A 23,424-nucleotide genomic window follows, 5' to 3' on the forward strand; every position below is an offset into this window, starting at 1 on the left:
ATTGAGTAAATGTAGGCAAAAATGGTGCTGCAGATATTGGTAAACTGCAGCCTAATTAAAAATAATAATATCAATAATCATAATACTAATTATAGTAATACTAATTATAGTAATTACTACATAGTCATAATCATGTACTATTGTAAAAATATTTTACTTTGCTATTATTATTATTATCTGTATTATTATTAGTATAGTAGTATAATACAATGTTAAATGACTAAGTGATACTCGTTTACATTTAGCTGGGTGAGTCGTTAGCACTAACTGAATATCGAAAGCGGATGTGATCTTAGACACCATTTAAGAAAACACGACACACTAGTGATGAGGACGGAAGCGCGCGCATACTCTCCAAGTGTGCAAACAAAAGTTGAAAGAAATCGATAAGTACTCATCAGTAGGCTACTCATCAGGACTGTTTAATTAAGACCTCATCATCCCCGAGGCGAAATCCTGTCTCCGGTCCTTCTCTCGGTCCTCCAGTCTGCCCGGCGCAGAGACATGAACACTCCACACATTTTCCGAGGATCACCGGTGCTGCTGCTGCTGCTGCTGTCAGGGGTTCGCATCGACGGGTACCGGCCTGTCATCATCGTGCATGGCATTTTTGATGGACCAAAACAGTTTAAGACGATGTCTCTTTACATAACCAAGGTAGGACGTCTGAAAAGATAGCGTGCAAATATGCAAACAGTGTTTAACTTTGGGATTTACTAAATGTGTTAATGTTGCAGCTGGTAGCCTAAGGGTAGGGCTGGGTAGGTTATAGTAATGTATAATAATATATCATATTGCATAAGTTGATTATATTGTGTATTAATAACCAGAATCTACAAAGTACAGGTGACCTAAGTTATCAAATAAATGTAGAGGAGAAATAGTATAATATTTGCCAGTGACAAAGTGGAGTAAAAGTGGAGTAAAAGTATAAAACTCAAGTTGAGTACAAGTACCTCAAAACTGTCCTCGAGTAAATGTATTATTAACCATTGAGTATCTTGTTGTTTTTTCATGTCATACTCATCAGTGAGGATAAATATTGATCACTTGGACTGTCCGAGCGGTCAACTTCCCACTTAATCGCAAAGTTTTCATTAATTGAATTTATTTTGGAATTTAGATCTGCAATAGGTGAGAATATTCTAAAAGCAGTCAGATTTCAAGTGAAGTGAAAAACAGCAAGCGGTTTCAAGGTGATGGTTTCTGTTCCCCTGTCATTTTCTATTCCTCAGGATCCGTTTTATTTTGGAGGAGCTGAGTTGGCTGATAACATTATCAGTAATCACGCTGATAGTTTGCTGACAGTTGATTTAATCGCTGTTTACTATGTTTCTGTCTCTCAGTTCCTTTTTTAAATGTCATTCCCAGGTGCATCCAGGGACCGAGGTGTCGGTGATCGACTTGTATGATGACCTGGCCAGTCTGAGGCCATTATGGAAGCAGGTCCAAGACTTCAGCAAAGCCTTTGACTCCATCGTGCAAAAAGCTCCTGATGGCGTCCATCTGCTGTGCTTCTCTCAAGGTCCTCTCTCCCACTCACGTAGTACTCACACTGTGTGCACACTGACATTCTTTATGTAATAAGAAGTCTTTGAGTATTTATCTCGGGCCAATTAGGAATGCAAGAGCAGAGTTAAACACATTAAAAGTTATCACTAAAGCATCAGCTTTAAAAAGAAATAGGAGCTCATAAGAAAAAAGATACAATTATTTTTGTGACAGAAAACAACTCGAGTCAGCGGGTCAGATTGTGCTGAAGACTACGAGTTTGAAAATGAAAACAAAAATCTGAGGGTGTGGAGTTAGACAGAAGAGACCTCACTGCAGGCTAGAGGCTACATTAGCCGCTGCTACCACAACACACCTGAATGCCTGTGAATCGCTGACTCGACTATCGGCCGCCAAGTTGCCTTGTGGGTAATGTAGGCATCAGGCTTTGAGTAGGACTAAGAATATGTGGAATAAAATGAGACAATATATCTGACATCATGAGTCTGATAATGTAGGATTGTAACTGAGTCCTCTGTTTAGTTAACTGGAGTCTCTATATTACCAATAGTTGTGAATGGCTGTCAGTCTAAAAGGATACTTTTCAACCCCCAATCGCTCTTGATGGTTTAACTTACCCTCAATTACAAAAATGGAGTGGACAAAATAATAAAAAACCTCTGTATAATGCAGTACAGGTCAACAGCACCCCAAACAGAACATTAAAACCTTCATGACGGTAGAAGTTGTTGCTGTACTGACTCCACTAGTTTGAGCCAGGTGAGCCTAATGAACTGAGTGTTAGAGAGGCGACACTCAGTCTGTCATAGACACACTCTCACTGTGAAATAATGTTAGTCAAACGTAGATGATTGACAATGTGTACATGCTGAGTGCAAGGACAACAGGAGAATGGGGACAGAGTGTCTGTTTCCTGAAGGTCAGTTTAACAAAATAACCACCATGAGTATACGTAGGAATATACAGTCCAAAATAAATACGTTGCAGAGGGAAAGGCTGTTGATTTCATGACCTTGACGGTCTTATTGGCCTTTCACTAGGTCTCTCCTGCTCATTATACAAACACACACACACACACACACACACACACACACACACACACACACACACGTTAAAGTTGGATATAACACAGGCCTTCAACTTTCACTTCCACATTTCAAGCATACCAAGATAATACCATTTTTAACCACCCAAGTTCACAGTTCAACGCTGCAGTTTACAGTATGTTCTTACATCATATGTTTCTATGTACTCTAAAGTAGAGTCAGAAAACATTTAACTTCTAACCTCAGGTCTAATATACAGCTGTGTACTTGTTTTCATTTTTCAAAATTTTCATTAGTGTATTTACAGTATATATATCATTCCAAAGACATCTCCTCCAATGGGCCCTATTCATTTAAAATCATACAAAATCGGATCTTTGGAAAAAACTGCTGGTCAAGTAAAAATAACAGTTGTTTCTTTCAACTTTTGGCTTTAAGGAGATTTTCACCCAAAAGTGCTGATATGTTTTACCAGCCATGCTATTTCTGGGATTTCTATACACGTAGCAACACATGCAGTGGGAGGCACCCACTTTGTAACCACAGTCATATCTTCTTAACATACAAGATGCATCTCTACCGAGGGATTAAATTATCAAAGTATCACCGCATCAGATTGTATATTAAGTCCTGATTTGTCAGAACTCTCTTGACGTTGTGGCCTTTCCTTTCTAAGGTGGTCTAATTTGTCGAGCACTTCTCTCCGTGACTCCACACCACAACGTGCACACCTTCATTTCGCTGTCATCACCACAGGCCGGGCAGTATGGAGGTCAGCGAGCTCTAGTTCACATTTTAAGCATGTCTGTGTAGCCATTAATCCTCCAGGGAATTGTGACATTTCAGGAGTGTCAAGTTAATTCACTAGAACTTTAAACAGTATTGATTTATAATAGATACTACATTTATAAATTCTGCCTCACTCCACAGATACAGACTACCTGTGGATATTTCCATGCTTAAAGAAGACAGTGTTTCGTATTTGCTACAACACAATGGGACATAATCTGTCGATCTGTGACTACTGGAATGGTGAGAATGATGATTTGAAAAGCTGAAAATAATCCATTTTAACTGCCCGTGGCATTACATTCCCCCTCGAAAAGATACCACAACAAATTTATATATATTTATATATATTTATGTTTTCTCCACAGACCCTCACCATAGGTCCTGCTACCTGCGAAACAACAACTTTCTGCCGATTCTTAACGGCGAGAGACCTCACATCGACATGAAAGGTAAGGGAATGAATTAGTGTTGTGGCCGTTGTGTGCAGCATACTTGTGGATGTACAGTATAAAATGTGAAGTCATGCATGTCTCCATTTCCCCTCCTCAGCATGGAGGGAAAACTTCCTGCGCATCAAGAAGCTTGTGCTGATTGGAGGACCAGATGATGGCGTCATCACACCGTGGCAGTCCAGGTTTCATCAAAGTTTTATAATTCTAGCACACACTGTTGATTCTCTGTCATTTTAATGTGCCTGTGTCTTATACTACTACAACAAAAACTGGAAAAATATGCATGTGAGAAGGACACGTCCCACTCATCCACAGTGGAAATGACACCCTTGGTTTAGTGCCGGACAATGAAGTGGTTACTGTGGCCAAAACTGCAGCAAAAGGCTTTGACACCACTTCACCTGAACTGACTGTTTCCTCTTTTCTAAACAGCCAGTTTGGATTCTATGACAGCAATGAAAAAATTGTTGAAATGAGGAAACAGGAGGTAAGTTGCAAACTAGTATACTGTTGTGTCACTTCTGTATCGACTGGAAACCCAGTTTCATTTATACTTTAGGTCCTCTGTTGAACGGCCGACATATCTCTCTCTCTCTCTCTCTCTCTCTCTCTCTCTTTCTATTTTGTAGTAACCCTTCCTTTTCTTCTTCTCTCCCTATGAAAGTTTTACAAGAGCGACACGTTTGGGCTGAAGGCGCTGGAGGACCGTGGCGACGTGACGGTGTGCGTTCACTCCGGAGTGAAGCACGTTCAATGGCACTCGAACTACACCGTGTTCACGAGCTGCATAGAGAAGTGGCTGACATGAAAACAAACAAGTGTGAGAGATGTCAATGCAAAGTATCATTCAACTGAAATAGACACATTTTATTTATTTTACTTTTAAACAAGACAGCAACCATACAAACCAAAATCCTATTTCAAATAGCAACATAGTTTTCTACAAGCTTCTTCCCTTTATGAAGGTTAGACAGATATATTAGACAAGATTAAGATTTCCATATCATAATATTGTGGGTTTCCTTGATAGATTATAGTGGATTCTTTCCTTATGATGCATTCTAATGAGTTAATTTAACCAATGTTTAAATGTTGGGAGTGCAGATATATTTCACATATTCCTTTCTCCAGTAAATATGCCAAATTATGACTAAAAGGCAGAATTACAGGGTCCATTTGTCCAATGAGAATTTGTCAGGTATTCAGATGTAACTAAAACAAATTAGCTAAAGAAAAGTTGGCATAAATGTTTATCCACAGTCAGACTTTGAATTTGAAACCGCTTTTAATTTAATTTTTGTATCTGCTTGTTTTTGCTTTCCTCCAAACCCCCCCCCCCCCCCCCCCCCCCCCCCCCAACAAAAAAAAGCTTCCATATTTGACCAAAACTCTGTGGTCTTTTTTAGTCCATTCCCATCATTCTCAGATGGTCCTTAAATTGCAAGGGACAGTCTGAAGTGACCCAATGAGCCACACATTGTGGCCATACATGAGCGTTGACTGATCAATCACTTCCCTCTGGTGGAAGTCTATGGTACTCTGAAGTGTGAAGGAAAACTGAACTGTCCTCCACTTTAGATTGAAACTTTTAGGCAGGATGGAGAGTTGTTGAGTGATGTTTCTGATGTCACTTTGTATTAATTGATCCTTTAAGAATATCTGAAATCTTGGGTTTTATATCTGCATTAAAGTCTTTTATCGGAACACCAATCGCTAAATTATTTGTCTATTTTCTTTATTTTATGAAACTTTTGCCCTCGCCATACAAACTTATTGTCTTATTTTTACCTTTTCCTTTCAAAAAATTAAATATTTCCCAAAGGCATTGTCAGAAATTCGTGATTAGCTTTTTTGCGGTTCTCACATCTGAGATATGTTGTAACAAATCACACTTTATAACCAGCAAAAAATCCACAGGAATACAAACCCACTTTCATTGTAATGTACATAATTCCCTTATCAAACTTCACATTTTTAATTGATGATGACATTGTCAGAGGTGCTGTTTCAACTCTTTTGACACTGTAGTATGCGATGTTGTTGCATTGGACTGCAGTCTATTGTAAAGCTGCTGCAATAACACAAATTAGCACATTTAAATATACATACTGCAATCATGAAGTGCACCTCAAAACTGACCACAGGATTGAGTTAAAACAGAAACAACTAAATAAAAACTGGACATTTTATATGATATGTAGTTTTTGTTATTGTCTGTCCCTGTTTCAGATTTATTTGAACACTTTCAGATTGATCTATAATGATCCAGTTTCATTGTTGAAAGTTAAAATGTTTGTGCAGCATGTCCTGAAACAGGCACTAGATAATGCTCACTGGCTCTGACTGTAGACTGTATGCCTACATGTTGACTAGTTTTCCCTTTACACATGAACAGATGAAAGCAGCATATAGGGGGTGTGATCAATCAATTAAACAAATTGAATGTCCTAATTCATAGCGCTCGAGTTATGGATTGTGAGGTAATAGAAAAAAAGGGACTTTATCCAATTAATACATTCTATTTTAAAATATATACATATTTTATAGTTATGCAAATAAAAAGGATTTCTGTTTTTTGCTCCATTCCCCTTTTACCATAATTGATATGTGTTAGTCCTTGTCCATGTAATTATAGTCAGATCTATTGTCCTCTATTGAAGAAGCGGTATTATAAATCTATTTATTTACACATTCACACAGTCTGCAATTATTTTTTGCCAGGTGTCTTTCCTGCATTTGGTAGTTAGTTAAACTGTTACTTTCAGCCTGAATTATGTGTTTAAACTTCTTAGTATTTGTCTCATATAGTTATAGTCTTATAGTCTTACAGTTTACCTTTTGGGTTTTAAAATGTTCCATGTTTGTGATTGGTCAATAAGCTGCAAGCACCGCCCCTTTACGTGAACGCGCTCACAGCCAGATTGATAATAAACAATGGGTTGATTGGTGATACAGGTCGCCGGTCTCTCCCCCCCTACTGTGTCAACCCGCCTCCTCGCGCTCACCGCGTGCTCGCGCTGCTCTAAACAGGTATGAGCCATGACGCCAGCAAGGTGACACCCTCCTCTCTTCCTGTGCTCCTCCGGTGTGGTGCAACGCGGCTCCGGCTCAGCTCCCGGTGGAGATTTTTAAGTAAGAAACTTTACCTCAGCCTTCAATCTTTATTTCATGTGTGACTTTAAGCGCTTCACTTATTAAGTATGAGACAACAGGGAAGATTTCTCCCTCGCGTGTCGGACTTTAATTAAACTTTAGTCAGCTGCAGGAAGCCCGGAGGACTCGAACGTAGACGTTACGTGGAAGCTTATATATTGTGTGTTTGTGAAGTGAAGACTGCTCTGAACCGGTGGCGGTGAAGGCTCACGGTTATTATGTTCCTGCTGCTCCACTTTGACACGCGGACGTTACTTTCACATTGAATCGCTGCACTTCAGTCGCTTAAAATAGCACCAGATGCACTGTAGTTCAACTGTTTTCCACTGGACGATGAAGGGTTGTCCCTTTTTGGAAACGTTGCATGCTGTTTGCAGTTCCCGGAAAAAGAGAAAAAAAAAGCTTTTAATTGTTGTGTTCGAGCAGTCAAAGCTCGCAGTTTATAGCGTGTATGTGTTTTAATTCATGGTTTCCTGTACGCAAACAAACCTCCCACACATTTTAAAGTTAAATCCATACGTGTTATTTATTCTTAAACGGGTGAAATGGTTGAAGGATGTCTCATATATGCGTTATGAGTGGGGAACGGTTCATGGAGACTCTGAACGTTACAGAGAGAGTTTCATGCATCGACAGTCTGACTGAATTCACTGTCGGCGTGGCTCATGGTCGACGTGTCCCGCCCTGTGGGAAGCTGCTGTAAACACCCAGCAGCTGTGAGCGGCTGTAAACCGGCCAAAACATCCACTCAGGGAAGAGATGAAAGTAAACCATTAATCAAAGCGACAAGGAGACGCTCACCATGTCACACTGGGATAAGATAGTTCAATCACACTTTATCTGACCCGTTTTAAATGTGAAGAGAGCTGGAGAAATATGTCTGTTCAGCTTTTTAAGAGCAAAAGTCACTGCCAGCTTAGGAAGCTACTTTCTCTAGCTTCTCTCCTATAATGAATATGTGTAAATCCAGTGGTTCTCAACCCACCAGATCAATCTGCTGGGCCACGTTTATGACTGTTAGAGTTCCTTTTTTTGCTTGTGAATTGCTGATAGTATTTGGAAACGAGACAATTATTTAAGACGGGTAAATAGACGTATACAGACATAATAAATCTCTGAGGAGAGATTGTTTTGTTTCAATATCAATTTATAAATCTAGCAGTTATTTTCTGGATTAATCGTCTGGTGTATCGAATGCCCGTCACATGTTCCCATGCAAAAGCCAATGTGACATCTTAAAATATCTCACCTTTTGATTGAAGATTGAAAACTTCTCCTCGGGTCGTTATTATAAGTTTTATATCTAAGATTTGTGATTACTTTGATTTAAGAGGGATTTTCATTGGTTTAATTTGAATAATTTTGGAGACCTAAAGAGGTAAAAACTATATAGCATTAAACATAACAATCTTATGTGAAATACTGTTTAGTTTACAGCCAAGTTAGCGGCTCTGTGAGGCGCTCGCATGTCATCTCACCTCTCAGGCTGGAAACCGTGTCTGTAAATGCATCTCTGTTTTTTTTTTTTTTCTGCTTTTAATTCACAGAGAATTTCCAACAACGAGGTGAAAAGTATCAGCCCTCTCTGTCCACGATGTCCTCCAGAGGTAAACATGACCTGTGCCGAATGTGTGGCGGCACTCTCCAGGGAAACCAAAGGCGGTGGCTGTTTGGGGCCCAAAATAAGAATACTGATCAGGCTCAGACCCCGACAGGGTCTGTGAGAGGAGGAAGCCTGTCCCGGTCCTCGCAGAGCAGCCCCTGGGGTGAGTCTGGAGCAAGTAAAGAGGAAGTTTAAAATGAAGTAAAGAAATGACTGAACTTTCTTTTACTCTTCACAGGCAGCACGTTGTCTCTGGGTTCCTCGGTGTCGCTCTCCCAGGTTTCCCTGAGCTCCCCGTCCAAAGGGATGGACCTGCTCTCGGTCTTGACTCACATACTGGGGCAGTCTGTAACCCGAGGCAGCGGGCAGGCGGAGTTCGTATGTGGCAAATGCGTGTGCGTCCTCGAGCGGGTGTTCAAGTTCGACTCGGTGATAGCCAGGGTGAGGGTGCTCTCGTCCGAGAGGCTTCACAAGCTGACGCAGGAGAGGGACAAGATCCGACAGTGGGTGCGCCAAAACTACTACCAGAGACACCCGCGGGACGTCCAGAGCAGGGGCAGCACCAGCGAGGAGGACGGAGAGGCGGAGAAGGAGGGCTACAGGGAGATGCTCAAGGAGAATATGGCACTCTCGGAGTACGAGTGCTGGTCCGAGAAGTGGGACATGTGCCCGTATTTTATAAGAACGGGGAAAAGATGCAGGAAGGGCAAAGGATGTGAAGGCTGTGATTCTCTGCGGGTGTCCGACTCGAATTACGAGTCAGTTTGTGGGGTCCCTCGCCGTTTGCCTCTCCAATCCTTCTCCCCGTTGGCGTTGTCGCGGGACAAATCCCAGAGCATGCCCCTCCACTGGCAGAGGGTGACATCCTGCAGCTCCATGCCTTCTTCACTAGGGGGGTCCACCCTGTCCTTACAGGAGTCCTCCCGCACCGAGTCCTTTCAGTCTATGGACTCTCTTGATGGCAACGACCCGTTCGACCCGCCGGGTGTTCGGTCGACCAACTTTTTGCTGATGGAGCTGAGGGGCATTGAAGGAAAGCCGGTCGGTTCGCCATCGGGGAGTAGGATCCCAGTTCTGGACAGGAAGTACTCGGGGACAGTTGGAGGGACGGCGTTCCCCTCGGTGAACAGGGTGCTGCGCTTCGGGAGTGTGGAGAACGGAGGGGAGGAAATGAACGAAGAGGACGGGGATGTGCTGTCAGAGCTGAGGGACGAGTTCATGCCTCTTCATCGAGAGGTGAGTGTTTCTCCTTCCTGTCTGAGCTTGCCCTCGACTACTAACATGTACTATATACAAATGGAAGGACTCTGACCAGATGCTGTGTGTGTGCGCGCTGTAAATATTGACACAGTTTGCTGCAACAGGTAATCCGGGAGCAACCGAGGTCAGTCCAGCAGTACGACAAGATCAGAGCGACACATTTCACCTGTGTTTTCACTAAATAGTACCACAACTAAATCATTTCAGAGCACTACTGGCAGGGTTCACCACGTTGTCAGGCACCTGCGAGGCCAGCTGGACCAGGCTGTGGCCCAAATCAGGACCCTGGAGGCCGAGCTAAAACATGGGAGGCGCCAACAAATCGAAATCAATGGATCAGACGACTGGGTCCCTGTAAGTATTCAGTTTGTCCTCTCACACACTCCACTTAGAGACCATTATATGTTGATGTCAGTGAAGTTGTGATGTACCAGACGTTTATATACACACACGCGTTATTTTTAACCAGCTGTCATGAGAGATAATTGCCTCCCAACCTTTTTTTTTTTTTTTCTCTTACAAAAGAAAAACAGGTTTTTTTTCACAGTGCAACATCACACAGTCACATGTCCAAACGGCTCCATAAACCACACTGTGAATGTTGACGTAGCACAAATGCAGCGTTATAAAGGAATGGAGGGTGGATGTACTTTTGTGTCCATTGAAGGGTGTGTCTGCGTTTCCTCATTTACAAGTGCAGATAAAGAGATACACACACACACACACACAGCCTCTCTCTGGAATCCTCCCCGACCGGTGGAGTTTGCCCCGGGCTCAGTAGTCTTATGACAGAGAAAATCATTAAAAAGCACCTCAGTTGCTTTGTAGAGTCCACATAACCCGATCCCTGCGTCTCATGTGAGCACAAAGCCACAACGCCCCTCGTTTTGAATATTAGGAAGAATGAATGTGAAGTACGTGGGAGTATAGCTGCAGGTTTAAACATTTAAAGTGATCAGCACACCGTAGAACAAATCTTTTCATGGATTCATCGGCTCAGCTGTGATTCACAGTTCATGACTATCTCATTAAAAACCATAACCTGATAACTCTGTCTTAAATTAAAGCCTGCTGACCTATTAACCTTATGTATTGTGCATAGTTATGTGCTGAACTGAATGTGACAGCTGGGACTAACAACACACTGATCAGCAAACCCACAATGAAAGGGTTGTGGCCGCTTCCAGCCGCTGTCGGCTCCGTCTCAAGGTCCGATTTATATTTAAAAAAAGATATTGCGCCAATGACATTTCAGCATAAACGTGCCCAAAGTCTTGCAGCCGAGTGAAATTTGCAATTATCCACGTGGTAAAGTATAAATGTTGCCTTTACGCCAAGAACACAGTAGACCGGAATGGCAGAGAGGAAAATTCAAATAAAATTTTCCGACTGAGAGCTACAGGTCCTGACCGACAAGCAGCAGAGGTATTCCTCAAAACTTTAAAATGTCAAATATAGTTTAAAATATCCTCACGTTTCCATTGTCCAAAGATTTGCTTGTTTTCAATTTTAAATTGAATCAATTCATAATATCCAATATCGAAACCTTTAAAATGAAACCCAGTAGAGCTGCAGATGTTAAGTTGATATACTGAAGAAAATTTAACCGGAATTTAAAAAAATAAGTTTATAAGTAGAAGAATTGGTCTTTTTGATTGTGCGTTATATTATGTTTGGGCTGACATCCGATGATTTTTTTTTTTTTTACTGTTTTTCTAATGTTTTCAATAATCCGTAGCTGCAGCACCTAAACCCAGGCCTTAGATTCTGCCGTATAATTTACTCGGCTCTACTCCCGGATTGTTTCAGTGACACAGTTTGACGTTTTAAAAGAAACCATCGTCATTTGTTTCCTTCTGTCCTCCAGTTGCTCCAGGAGGAGGGTGGCAGCTCCCTGCTGCAGAGCCTCGGTCACTCCCTGCACAGCCGGGAGCGCGTGATCCAGGTGGGTGAGGTGATGAGGGGAGACGGGACTCAGTCATGCACACAGCAGTGAGATCCTCTTCAAAGCTCACAGGAATGTTGTTTGTCTGCAAAGTCACTGTACGCCCTTAAAGTGGCAGCGTCAAAGCTGCTTTGTCGGTTCACTACATTTTACCGTTGACGCTGAAGTATGGTTTGTTTTTTTTAAGCTTTGATCATGGCTGCTTTTATTTTTAGCTACTTGGTAGGTTGATGATTTACAGCAGGGACTTCATTGGAATGTTGCTCTCATTGTAAGTCACTCTGGATCAACGTCATAGTGGTTAAAGCAAACGGGACCGTCAAGGGTGCTTGAATGGATTACAGAATATTAAAGATTATCAATAAGTGACTGTAGAACAGAGTCCCTGTTGCACTCTTACCCGTGGGTTTATGTTGTGTCACACTAATAGCTTCTTTTATTTTTAAATATGTAAATAAATACAAATGTATTTTTTCATAACAAGCAGATTGATGAGATGATCAATAGCAACCACACCCATATTTGTGTGTTGGATGGGAAACCACAGCCAGTAACTTGTTAGCTTATTTATGCTTGACTCTTACAAAAATCTGCACTTAGATAAGCCTTAAATCTGTCAACTGCAGTTAAAAAACTGCAGTTAAAATGTTTTCCCCCCCCTAGCTACAGTGCTGTTAGAGGAGTGTGTTCAGACAGATGTTTCCTCTCTTCCAGGAGTGCATGGGTCTGATCAGAAGGCTGTGTGTGGAGGAGGCAGCAGGCACAGAGCTGGCCAACAAGCTGACTGAGAATCTGAAGGAAACTCAATCTGACAACAAGGTTAGAGTCGACTCTGTCCTTCTCCACCCTGACTATTGACATGCTTATGTCTGCTTGTGATGACACACCCTCTCACTGAAGCGTAGCAGTAATCGGCATGAGCAGACAGACTTTTGCTGATAGTCGTCAGACTCCATGCTGCTGTCCCTGGAGGTTTCTGTATGAGCAGAGCAGGTCCTGTGATTGGTATTTTTACCTCAGGCCTGTAGGAGGTTTTTACCAGTCCAGCAGTAGCATTTCAGCAATTTCCTCCAGCTCTGTGGAGAGAGTATGGCTGACATTACACACTGTGTTTTGAGTTGACTCCATTCTGTCATTAAATCACACAAAGATCAACATCTTGTTTGAAGTAAATTATGAATTTGGATGTTTACAGCAAGAAAAACCTGTTTCAGTCTTCACACCGGCACCTGACTATAGTTTCTATACAGATTAAAAAAATTGAGAATCAAAAAAAACCTTTAATCAATAATTTGTTTTCTCTGCTTATCAGGGGTTCACGTTGCATTGATTTAATTATTTATTAGAAATGATTGTTATATTCTTCTGAGAGGTACTGAAAGCAGCGATAAATTCTAGGCCATACCGTTACCGGTTTCCAGTTACACTTTCATATTTTGGCCGGTATGATCTTCAATTTGGTATAAATTAACATTTTGTTTGGTATTAAATTGAACTTAATGGACCCTGCAGAAACCCTGGTCTGATAAGCAGTGAACAGTAAATGTGCAGGCAGCATAAGTAAGTTTGTCACAGGATAAATGCTACACCTCCTTTAGAACCAAGCGGTCTTCCTGGGTTTTTTTTAGTTTTTTTTTTACGATTTATGGATTTGTCGTTCGGTCTATGAAATGTCAGAAAATAGTGAAAAATGAATGTTACAACTTCCAAAAGTCCAAATCAATGTTTTTAATGTTTTATGTTTGGTATTTGTGCTTGAAAATGTACTCGCGTGATTATTCGATAATCAAAACATTTGGCAACACATTTTCTGTCTATCAGTTAATCGACGAATTGTTTCAGCTCTACAGACGTTGTATTTAAATCTAAACTGGACGTCTCGCATGACAATGTTTTGTGATCTGTAGGCCGCCCTGCAGACTGTGAGGTCCGAAGCGACGGCGAAGGAGAAGAGCATGGAGAAAGAGATCGAGGCACTGCGGAAGGCTGGAAGAGGCCGAGAGGGAGACCTCGACACACTCAACGCCGTGCTGCAGTGCAACCAGGATATCATCAACGTACGAACACACGCACAACATTAGAAACCGGGGATGGAAGTGCATGCATTGCAGTTCAAAACAAATTCTTACTACCTTCAGACACGGTGTACATTTGTACTTTGTCCCGTGCACAGTTCACTCTACATGCACTTGGAACTTTGATTTAGATAGAACTGTGTTTTGCCTTTGCTGCAGGAGCTGCGAGTGGCTCTGGAGGAGAAGGAGCGACGGCTGAAGGAGGTGGAGAAAGAGAGGGAGGTGTGGAGACAGAGGGACTGCGCCCTCGCCACTGTCCTGCAGGAGAAGGAGGCTCTGATCCAGGAGCTGGCGAGCTGTCAGAAAGATGTGCAGGTAATATACGAGGGTGTAATTTCTGGCTAGTATGGGAGGAGAGGTCTGTCTCCCTCCCTTTTCAAAGGGATATAAAGTGTTAATTGAATGTCTTCCACCTTTGATATAAAGTTTCAGAGCTTTCCTTCTCTCTGTATTATTAAATGAGGGAAACTGTTACTCACAACATGTCATTTTCCTCCATGCTCTCTCTGATTGGTCAGGGTTTTGTAGGAGACACGGAGGGAAATGGCGCCACCTTGTGCATGGAGGTCACCAAACTCACCACAGCCCTGCAGGAGTACCAGGACATGGTGCAGGTGAGATATTAGCACGGGGAGGGGATTTGAATGTTGTTTACAATGAAGAGAAAACTGGAAAAAACAAAAGGCTGCCTACACATTGTGAGTTGAGAATGATTTTTTTCACCTGCAACTTCTTGACATGGAACACTTATATAGATTTAGACTTTGATATTACAGAAAATAATATTTAATAGTTTTTCTAATTTTGATTTAAAACCTTGATTGCATGGTGTGGAGTACAGCTGAAACAATTAGTTGGTAATCGATCGACAGAAAAAATAATCCACTAAGTACTAACTATAAGCAACTATTTTGATAATTGATTAATTGTTTCAGTCATCATTTAGATAGCTGTAGATGTGCTGGAAGGCAGGTTTTGGACAGAGCCGGGCTAGCGGTTTCCCCCCGTTTGCAGTCTTCATGCAAAGCTTAGCTAACTAGCACACACAGACAACACAGCATCTCAGCCTTTTTACCGATTCCCTTTTCCTCTTCCCCAGAATCAGCAGGGGAGTCACAGTCAGACCGTGTCCTCTCTGACGGAGCAACTCAGCGACACTCGGCGGGAGCTGAGGGAGAAGCAGAAGGAGAAGAAGGAGGCCGATAGAACCCGGCGGAACGACATAGAGGACCGAGAGAGAGAGGAGAGGAAACTGAGGGACAGCCTGGAGAAGAGAGACAAACTCATAGAGGTAAAGTGCAGGAATCTGATGCTTGTTGTCTCAATATTCAGTGTGTGGAACACATCGTCCACGTTAGTTTGACACCAGTGTTTTTGATATGCTAAATAATTTGAAATGTGAGGATTTTCTGTCTTTGGGTTGGTCGGACAAAACGACATGGAAAATTTCACAGTAAAAATATTTGGCAGATAAATCAATTATGAAATTAGTTGTAGTCCTAAATTTCTCTCTCCCCAAAGAAATATTTTATTTTAAGTTCATACATGACGGCATGCTACAAAATATGACATTTCTTTGCAAAAAACACAGCACTTTTTGTTTTTGGAGGGGTAGTTTCAACATTTGTTTCTTAAATGAAAAACCTTAAACAATCCTAAATATCAGTGGCAGCTTTTAATGTCAGATCCTCCAGCTTTTAATAGACTCTCAGTCTTATCAAGAAAAATAATGTTGTTAATTTCTCAACAATAGTAACGAGTTAGAAGGTAATTCTAAAAACTCATCTACTTCTAACTGAAAAAGAATAAAGTGCAGCACTTACAGTAAAGGATAAATTGGGAATACTGTATATTTTCTGGGATTGCTAACCAATACCACGAAACGGCAAAATGCAACAATAAATATATCCTGCTAAAAAAAGTATGTCATGTGTCTGAAAATTCATCATGAATACTTGCGATGGTGACTGACGTCTTTTATTTTTCTTCAGCAAATCCTGTTGGATGCTGAGGAGCGTGACAATCTGTTCAGAGAGCTGCAGCAGAACCTGCAGAACAAACGTGAACCTCTGACGGCCGTCAAACACACACTATGATGTAGGACGACGACTGTACGCACGAGATGCAAACTAACTGCACGGAGAAGGAAGATCTCTTTTGCACTTTCTACACCACCGTTTTGCCTCTGCAGCATATTTATCGTGGTGAACATTAAGTCTATTTATATTTATCTCTCTACATTTTTGAGGTTTGCATTTGCAGACCCGTCTTGTTTAGGCAATTTTCCACAATAACTACTTGATTCTCTGGAGTGAATCAGTAATTTCAGACTTAAGAGACTCATACAACCTGCTTTTCAGTGTGGAGGGATGTCAAGTTCTTATAACTGGATGTTTAATACTTGATTTAAAATCACCAGATTACTGTATTTAGTTATGTTTTGAATGTAGTGGGTCTAATGATCGGGCAGTGATTGGATCTCATTTCATGCAGTAGGATTGTTGATACAAACATTTCTGAATGGTATGAATGTTGGTGGATCCTGAGTAGCATTAATTGTGTCCTTTAGGACAGGCGCGGGTATGAAATAGCTTTAAATCTAAATGTAACTTATTTGCAGTTTCTTTATTGTGTTTGTCTTTTCACTTTATGGTACAGAACTGTCTTTTTTTGTTTACAGTGCTATCATAGCACTTCTGGAGGGAAATATTTTGGACCAAAATTATATTTTTAACCTCTTTCCTTTTTGGCTTTTATGTCACACTTTTTTTACATCTTAAATGTGTACATGTTTAGTAATGTTAGTTAGTATGGGACTTCATTACTGGAGACATTTCCTGTTTTTTTTTTTTTTTTGTTTAGCTCAAGAGAATTAAACACTCTGATCCAAAGTACTTATGTCTATAGACGCTGTTATTTCGTGAACTATCATACATGCTTGGTGGTTGCGCTGGTTCCGGAAGTGTTTTTCCCCATTCTGCATTTCACTTTTTTCTTTAATCTATCAATTGTTTTCGTCACATGTTATCATATAAGTTATAATTCCAGGGAAATGGATAGTGTCAAATAAATGTAAAATCAGAAATATCCCGGATAATTTAAGGATCATATAGGCGTTTAAATCATGTTGTGCGCATGGGTCGTGCGTAATTGACGGGTCAAAATAGCCTACAATACCCAGGAGCCTCTCCCGCCGTTGCTATGAAAAAGCATTTTTCAGAGCATCCTAGTCGTGAATTTAAAACATTTGAACTTTAAATATATGAGCCAAACACGACGCTAAAGTTCCTAAATGTATCTACAAATAAAGTAAAGGGATTACCCGTTCTTTTACCTGCCGTTAGCGTTAGAACAGAATTCTAAGATCTGTGATTGGATATTTCTTGCCGAAATGCATCCTGGGAGTCGTAGTTAACTTATCTTTAAAAAAAGCGTTTAATTTCACAGGCTTATAACTTTGACTTTTCATCAAAAAAACATATTTTCTAGTTAGTTGTACGTTTTACAGAGTTTTGATAGATTCAACCTGTACACGTGCTTCAACTCTGAATCACGTGACTTTTGTCTATGGGGACAATGAATGGGGATTTGACAATAAGAGCCGGTGTTGAGTGACATCACCCCCCGTCTTCTCTCTAGCCAATCACCTAATAGCTTTGAGTTTCTTGTTACTTCAGGAACCGTTGCTATGGAGTTCATACCTCAACAGTTCTCACAAAGTTCTCACTCCGGATGCTTCTCGGTAGATAAATGCTATTAATTAGAAAGATTCATGATATTTAGAGAGGACAGTGGATGTGAAGGAATGCAGGTCCAGTCGGTTCCCCTCGGTTTCGTCACCATCGGACCGGAGTCTTGGCGCGATGGAACGGTCCGCACCATCCAGCGGGCGGAGCGCCTGGTGCGGGAGACTCGAGCCGGTCGGTCCGGAACTTGCAGCTTTCCCCGGAGCTGCAGCGCCACCGCCAGTTTCACCCCGAAGCGCACGGAGGGCACAACGGAAACGACGGAAGATAAGATCACAGCGCAGGAATGCGGAGAGAGTCGTGACTGCGTCTGCAAAAATAAGATGCAAAGGCCGAAAACCGCAGGAGCGACGGTGAGAAAGCACAGGCGTGCAGAGAGATGCGCTGCCTGCAGGCTATAGGCGACCTGAACACTGAGGACAGGAAGCACTTCACTGATCTGACTCATTTGGGATAAAGTAATGTCTTCAAATGGAGAAGTAGACCTATATATCTTACGTACAGAATATACCACAGTACACAGTAACTCACAAGTAGCCTAAAAGTCCTGCATTGGCAAGTCTAAGAAGCCTATTATCAGTCATAAGTAGGCCCATTCATTATACTGAAAGGCTAGTGTTAAAGTACATTCATTACATTATTTGATTGTTATTACAGATGCATTAACATAGTTGAGTCTATATTTTAGAGGCTGCTTATGTGTTTTGTAAATACAAATCGTAATCTGTAAAGTAATTATTAAAGCTGTTAAATAGATTTAAAGTTGTAAAAAGCATAATATTAGTTCTCTCTGAGATGCAGTGGAGTAGAAGTATAAAGTTTCATAAAATGGAAACTACTAGTCAAGTACTAGTACCTCCAAAATTGTACTTGCATGGTATTTGTGTAGTTGTTTGATAACTTTCCATCACTCACTCAGACATTCAGAAGTCGTCATCTAACGCTCTTCTGAAGTTCCCTAGTGGCTCCCAAAGAAAGTCTGTGGCCCCGTTCCCGCCGAGCAGCTTGCGTGAGCAGTGTGCAGGGGCCAGTGTGGCCGTGGCCTCTGAGTACATGCGGAGGGTGCGGGAGGTGGAGGGCCAGTTGCGCAGGCAGGCCGGCCGGACGACCCAGGAGGGCATCAAGCTGGAGAGGGAGAGGGGTCACCTGGAGAGGATGCTGCGCAGCCTCAGGACCGATCTGACCGTCAACAGGAGGAGCTCGGAGGGGAGGACCAGGAGGCCGTCCCCTGCTGAAACCGTTAAGTTTACTCTCGTCTCTTTGCTCAAATCTTTTCCCGACACTGTGCTGTGTTCTTTGGGCAATAGTGTGAGGAATACAGTCATATAACCAGGCGATCCAGGAGAACACTGAATCATATATCGCTGTTTTGTTTTGTTCTGAAAAACACCAAAAATAGTTTCTCCACAGGGATCACTGTGGTGTTGCATTTGAGTCGAGGCTCAAGTTGCACAGATCTTAAATATTTGAACTTTTGGTCTCAATCACTAGATTTTGGACTTTCTTATGTTTATCTAAGGATACAAATAATATATTTATGATTTAGCTCTAAATAAATAGATAATTTAGTCAATTCTTAGTTTATTTTCTGCACAGGTAATGTTTTGATTTCACCTGCAGAAACATGCAGGAAACTCAAAAAAACTACAAAAGTTTTGTTATAGTCACACGCGCCTCACACATTATTATTACTCACTTATTCAGACAAAGTACTGCTGATATCGAATCATTGTGAAATCCTTTCAATATTTACGATAAAAAGTATGTTACGTTTTCACTGCCATTCCAGCTCAATCCAACACCACACGTGGTGTAAGTGATACGACGGGTGGATTAATATATTGAGCTCTGCATTGCGAGCTTAAAGAGAGGAGATGTGTTTGCTGACAGGTCCGCTCTGTTGCAGGAGAGAGACGGTGCTGATTACTTGTTGTTGTGGGAGAGAAGAGAGCTGGCCCAGTTGAAACGGGATCTGGAGGAAGTGCTGAGAAACACACTGACCCTGCTACAGGTGATTTACAACGTCACTGTTCTGTCTGCATCAGTTGACTCATCCCCCCCCCCCCCCCCCCACTGTGTCTGTTTCTTTCTCTCTGTTCCACTTGCCCTTCCATGTGATTTACTGGCACGAGTGATGGAGGAAAAACGACGCTGCCAAAGCCTTCACGCACCAATAACCTCCTAAAGTTTCCTTTTGAACAGAGATCAAATTATATGAATGCAAAGTAAAATCAATTCTAGTGCGTAGCTGCCAAGACCTATTATGATAATGTCATTCACTCTTACAATAAAGCCCTCTTCATAAGAAAACAGTTTAACAAGCTACATAGAAAATATAAGTTGCACAGTGAAAATGACTTCAAAGAAACAAGGGAACTTGGAGTGAATCTTCCTACCAGGAAGCCAAACACAAAGTCAGTTCTGGAGTTTGTTCTGGAGCTGAAAAATGAATTGGCAACTATTGTGATAATTGATGAATCATTTGAGTAATTCTGTCAAAGGAAAACAATTAAATATCTTCTTGTTTCAGCTCTCAGTGGGAGAATGTGCTGCTTTTCTTTTCTTACATAATTGGCAGATGAATCAATATTTGAAAATAATCGTTAGCTGCAGCCCTAGTGTGTCTTTTTTATGGCCCCCTGCTCTGTGTCTTCCAGGCCCTGGGTCGGAGCAGCAGACAGCTGCTGGACTGTGCCGGTGAGAGGGCTCTTGTCCTGGATCTGCTGCCTCACAGAAGCTCTGCTGGAGGACCCGGCCGGGCTGCTCAGACCTTCAACAGAATAGACCCCGTCAGCCCCTTCACTCCAGGTACACTCAGGACATGAAGTCAAACGGTGTCAATGCCTGCAGCCAATCGTGCTGCAAGGAGAAAAGACTAATTACTCAAAGCAAGACAACAGAAGGGGATTCATTTTCAACACATTTTTGAAACATTTGAAACATTGGTATTTGTTGAGTTTAAGACTCAGGATGTTAATTTACTTAAAAGTTCATATGTGTGATAATGTGCTCATAATGACAATGCTAATGTTTACAAGGTCCACCATCTTAGTTTAGTATGTTAGCATGCTAACATTTTTAATCAGCACTAAAAAACAAAGTATAGCTGAGGCTGATGGAAATGTCATTAGTTTTATTTGGTCATAAAGAAAATTACAGACCTTATGTTGGTGCTAACTTAAAAGTTAAGGGCTCACCAAAGTTATTTGTCTGCAGCAAATTTCATGGCAATCCATCCAATAGTTGTTTTTCAGTCCGGCACAAAATGGTGGACCTAGAGCCACATCGCTAGCATGGCTAAAAACTGTGCAAGACTGTACGCCTTCACTCTATTTAATGAAATGAATTGCTTGTGTCCCTTAGTGTCCCTAACTGTCCTTTATTATGTCTTACAAAGGGCTGAGTAACTACTGAATATGTTCAGAGTGTAAATATGTGTATTTCCATCATTATCATAGTATCTCTCTATAAAACATTGAATACTTTCATCGCTAATAACGTACCTGCTTACAGTCTCAGAGCAGATCATATTAGGAGATACAGGAAGAGGTTACTTTAGGATATCCCCTCCACCATAACTTGTTTAATTTAAACACAATATTTTAGATCACTGACTTATCTTCTTGCAGAATGTAAACAGGTGTTAGAGTCGTCCACTTCGACAGTCAAACAGTCACAGCTACTGAGGGAAAACATCAGACAGATGCTAACCAGTGCCATCACCAGGCAGAAAGCTGTTCACCGCAGCGTCAACGATGGCCTGGTGAAAAAAATTGCAGAGACAATCAGTCTGCAGGTAGAGACAAATATAACGTGTTAAACATCAATACAAAAATACTCTTGACACCATTTTAGTATCAGAATAATATTTCTATTTCATTCTGTCTTTTGTAGCAAAACCTGACTTTGATGTCGGCAGCCACCAGGCAGGCCATGTTTCGCAAGCAGAGGGAAATTAACTGTATTCATAACAGCCACGGCAGAGTGCAGGTTAGTTGGTGTGTATGTGGAACAGGATCAGTGAATGTATTGGAGATTCAGAGACAATGTGCACAAGGTGAAGTTATGCTTGTGTTGTTGTTGTGTGTTTACAGGGTCCGGAGTACAGCGGTGACATACAGTCCAGAGAGAAACTCAACAGGCCTCTGGTGCAGGTTTATCAGAGACATCCAGGGACACAGTTACCTGAGGCTGCTCATCTCATACAGGTGTTTAGTCCTACCAAAATATCTATTTATATACGTGCAAACATACACATAAATGAGGAGGATAGGAATGTGGCTACCACCCTCTTCTTCATATTTCATTAAGGGGGTTTGAGTCATTGATTAGTGCAGCTCCAGTTTATTTTTTCACAACCTGGCGACCTACAAGTTGTTATACGATTTATTACTGAAGTTTATGAGTTGTTTATTAAGCATTTGTGAAGCCACTAACTACAAGTTATGAATGATAAAGATTGCCTTAGAAAGTGGTGCCGGAATTTGAAAACAGTCAGTTGACAAATAAACATTTCTGAGAAAAAGGGAAATATTATGTCAGCTTGCACTGGCACCTCTACAGACAACAATCTGCATCACTAATCTAAACCAAAGCGGGACTTGTCTCTTGATACTGCCTCAACACATTATGAGTCAGGTGAACACTGACCTGAATACAGGAAATAACAGTAAACAAACATTCTTATCTTTAAACTTAGCTAGAAGTTGTCCTTCCTATACAATAGGAGGAGTTTCTCACCTCACGTGTGAAAATAAAGACAAACCCAAAACATGCATTGCAGATGTTCACACCATATATTTAAAAAAAGCACTCGGTGGTCGAACACCAACCTGTCCTTTTGTCGCCTGCTGACTGTCTCAAACAAACCAAACCGGGCTGAATGTATTTCCTGTGTGTGTCTCAGGGCAGTGCAGTGCTGAGGCGATGTCTAACGTCCTGTGAGGGGGAGCTGGCCGGACTGCAGCGCACCTGTCTGCAGCTGCTGGACGACCAGCACGGCAAGAGAGGAGCGGCTCAGGTGGATGCTGCTGTCTTCCGCATGAGGCGGCAGCAGGTCGACAAGCGAGCCATGCCCTCTGTCCTCCAGCAGGAGGCGGGCAAAAGACGACCCGTCATGTCTTGTACTCAGTAGGGCTGCAGCAATATGACAGACATGAGCTTTGTGTGTTGTGGGAAATAAGGAGCAGTCATGTGCAAAATGTACGGGTTCAAGATGAGTAAAATGTGATGCACTGCAAAGAGTGTGAGACTCTTCTGTTGACATCGGAGGATTCTTCTCAGGTAACTTAAGTAAGCTTTGACTAATGACCTGTACTACTTATGGCAACATTTTATTTGCCATAACCCTTTCATCGTGGTCTAATTTACCGCAATAAAATATGACCATGATAGGAACAATGGCCTTATACAGTTAAAGTAGAAACAGAAAAGAAGTAGTGTCTAATATGATTATCTTATCTAACGAGATTATCAGATTTTTTCACTAAAACACATTTATTTCCTTATTAAACAAGTCTTACCGTATATTTAAAGATATAAACTGAAAAACTTGCCTTTTTGTGAACAAAAGCTGCCTGTGAATTTAACATCCTTTCCAGAAATTCTCAGATATCTAGTCATGGGACTGCATGTCACTTGACAGCCCTCCTTCCAAACGCAACGTCTTTCATTAACAAATAAGACCTGATTTAATAAACCTGCCCTGTGTTATCTGAGTGCACGCCGCGTGTCTTGTATCTGTAAAATACACATGACATAAGTGGACATTTTACAACCTAAACTAGAGTGCAGTTCCCTCAGAGAGCCCTATTGATTCCCTCAAATCTCAATGGGTCATG

The 23,424-nt window shown here is 41.5% G+C and overlaps 3 protein-coding genes across 3 annotated transcripts; all 3 read left to right on the plus strand.

Annotated features, from left to right (window-relative positions):
- Nucleotides 1-320: 320 nt before the first annotated feature.
- LOC142965671 (lysosomal thioesterase PPT2-like) lies at nucleotides 321-5,512 on the plus strand. Its single transcript, XM_076106719.1, has 8 exons — nucleotides 321-657; nucleotides 1,372-1,525; nucleotides 3,235-3,330; nucleotides 3,489-3,590; nucleotides 3,716-3,799; nucleotides 3,900-3,984; nucleotides 4,235-4,289; nucleotides 4,467-5,512. Exons 1-8 carry the CDS (start codon nucleotides 505-507, stop codon nucleotides 4,608-4,610), a joined length of 873 nt encoding a protein of 290 aa, XP_075962834.1. The 5' UTR covers nucleotides 321-504; the 3' UTR covers nucleotides 4,611-5,512.
- A 1,192-nt stretch (nucleotides 5,513-6,704) lies between these two features.
- On the plus strand, nucleotides 6,705-16,732 carry LOC142965778 (uncharacterized). The gene is made up of 11 exons (XM_076106860.1): nucleotides 6,705-6,934; nucleotides 8,503-8,721; nucleotides 8,797-9,794; nucleotides 10,026-10,172; nucleotides 11,686-11,763; nucleotides 12,478-12,582; nucleotides 13,671-13,820; nucleotides 13,998-14,153; nucleotides 14,357-14,452; nucleotides 14,938-15,129; nucleotides 15,830-16,732. The coding sequence occupies exons 1-11, from the start codon at nucleotides 6,835-6,837 to the stop codon at nucleotides 15,932-15,934; spliced, it is 2,346 nt and encodes a 781-aa protein (XP_075962975.1). The 5' UTR covers nucleotides 6,705-6,834; the 3' UTR covers nucleotides 15,935-16,732.
- A 911-nt stretch (nucleotides 16,733-17,643) lies between these two features.
- Nucleotides 17,644-22,785, plus strand: tektl1 (tektin like 1). Its single transcript, XM_076106871.1, has 8 exons — nucleotides 17,644-17,937; nucleotides 18,539-18,823; nucleotides 19,491-19,595; nucleotides 20,242-20,392; nucleotides 21,214-21,380; nucleotides 21,479-21,574; nucleotides 21,679-21,792; nucleotides 22,491-22,785. The coding sequence occupies exons 1-8, from the start codon at nucleotides 17,644-17,646 to the stop codon at nucleotides 22,716-22,718; spliced, it is 1,440 nt and encodes a 479-aa protein (XP_075962986.1). The 3' UTR covers nucleotides 22,719-22,785.
- The last annotated feature ends 639 nt before the right edge of the window (nucleotides 22,786-23,424 follow it).

This window comes from Anarhichas minor, unplaced genomic scaffold (genome assembly GCF_050575085.1).
Source record: "Anarhichas minor isolate MPS153535 unplaced genomic scaffold, ASM5057508v1 ptg000035l, whole genome shotgun sequence".
In the NCBI taxonomy this organism is placed as follows: domain Eukaryota; kingdom Metazoa; phylum Chordata; class Actinopteri; order Perciformes; family Anarhichadidae; genus Anarhichas; species Anarhichas minor.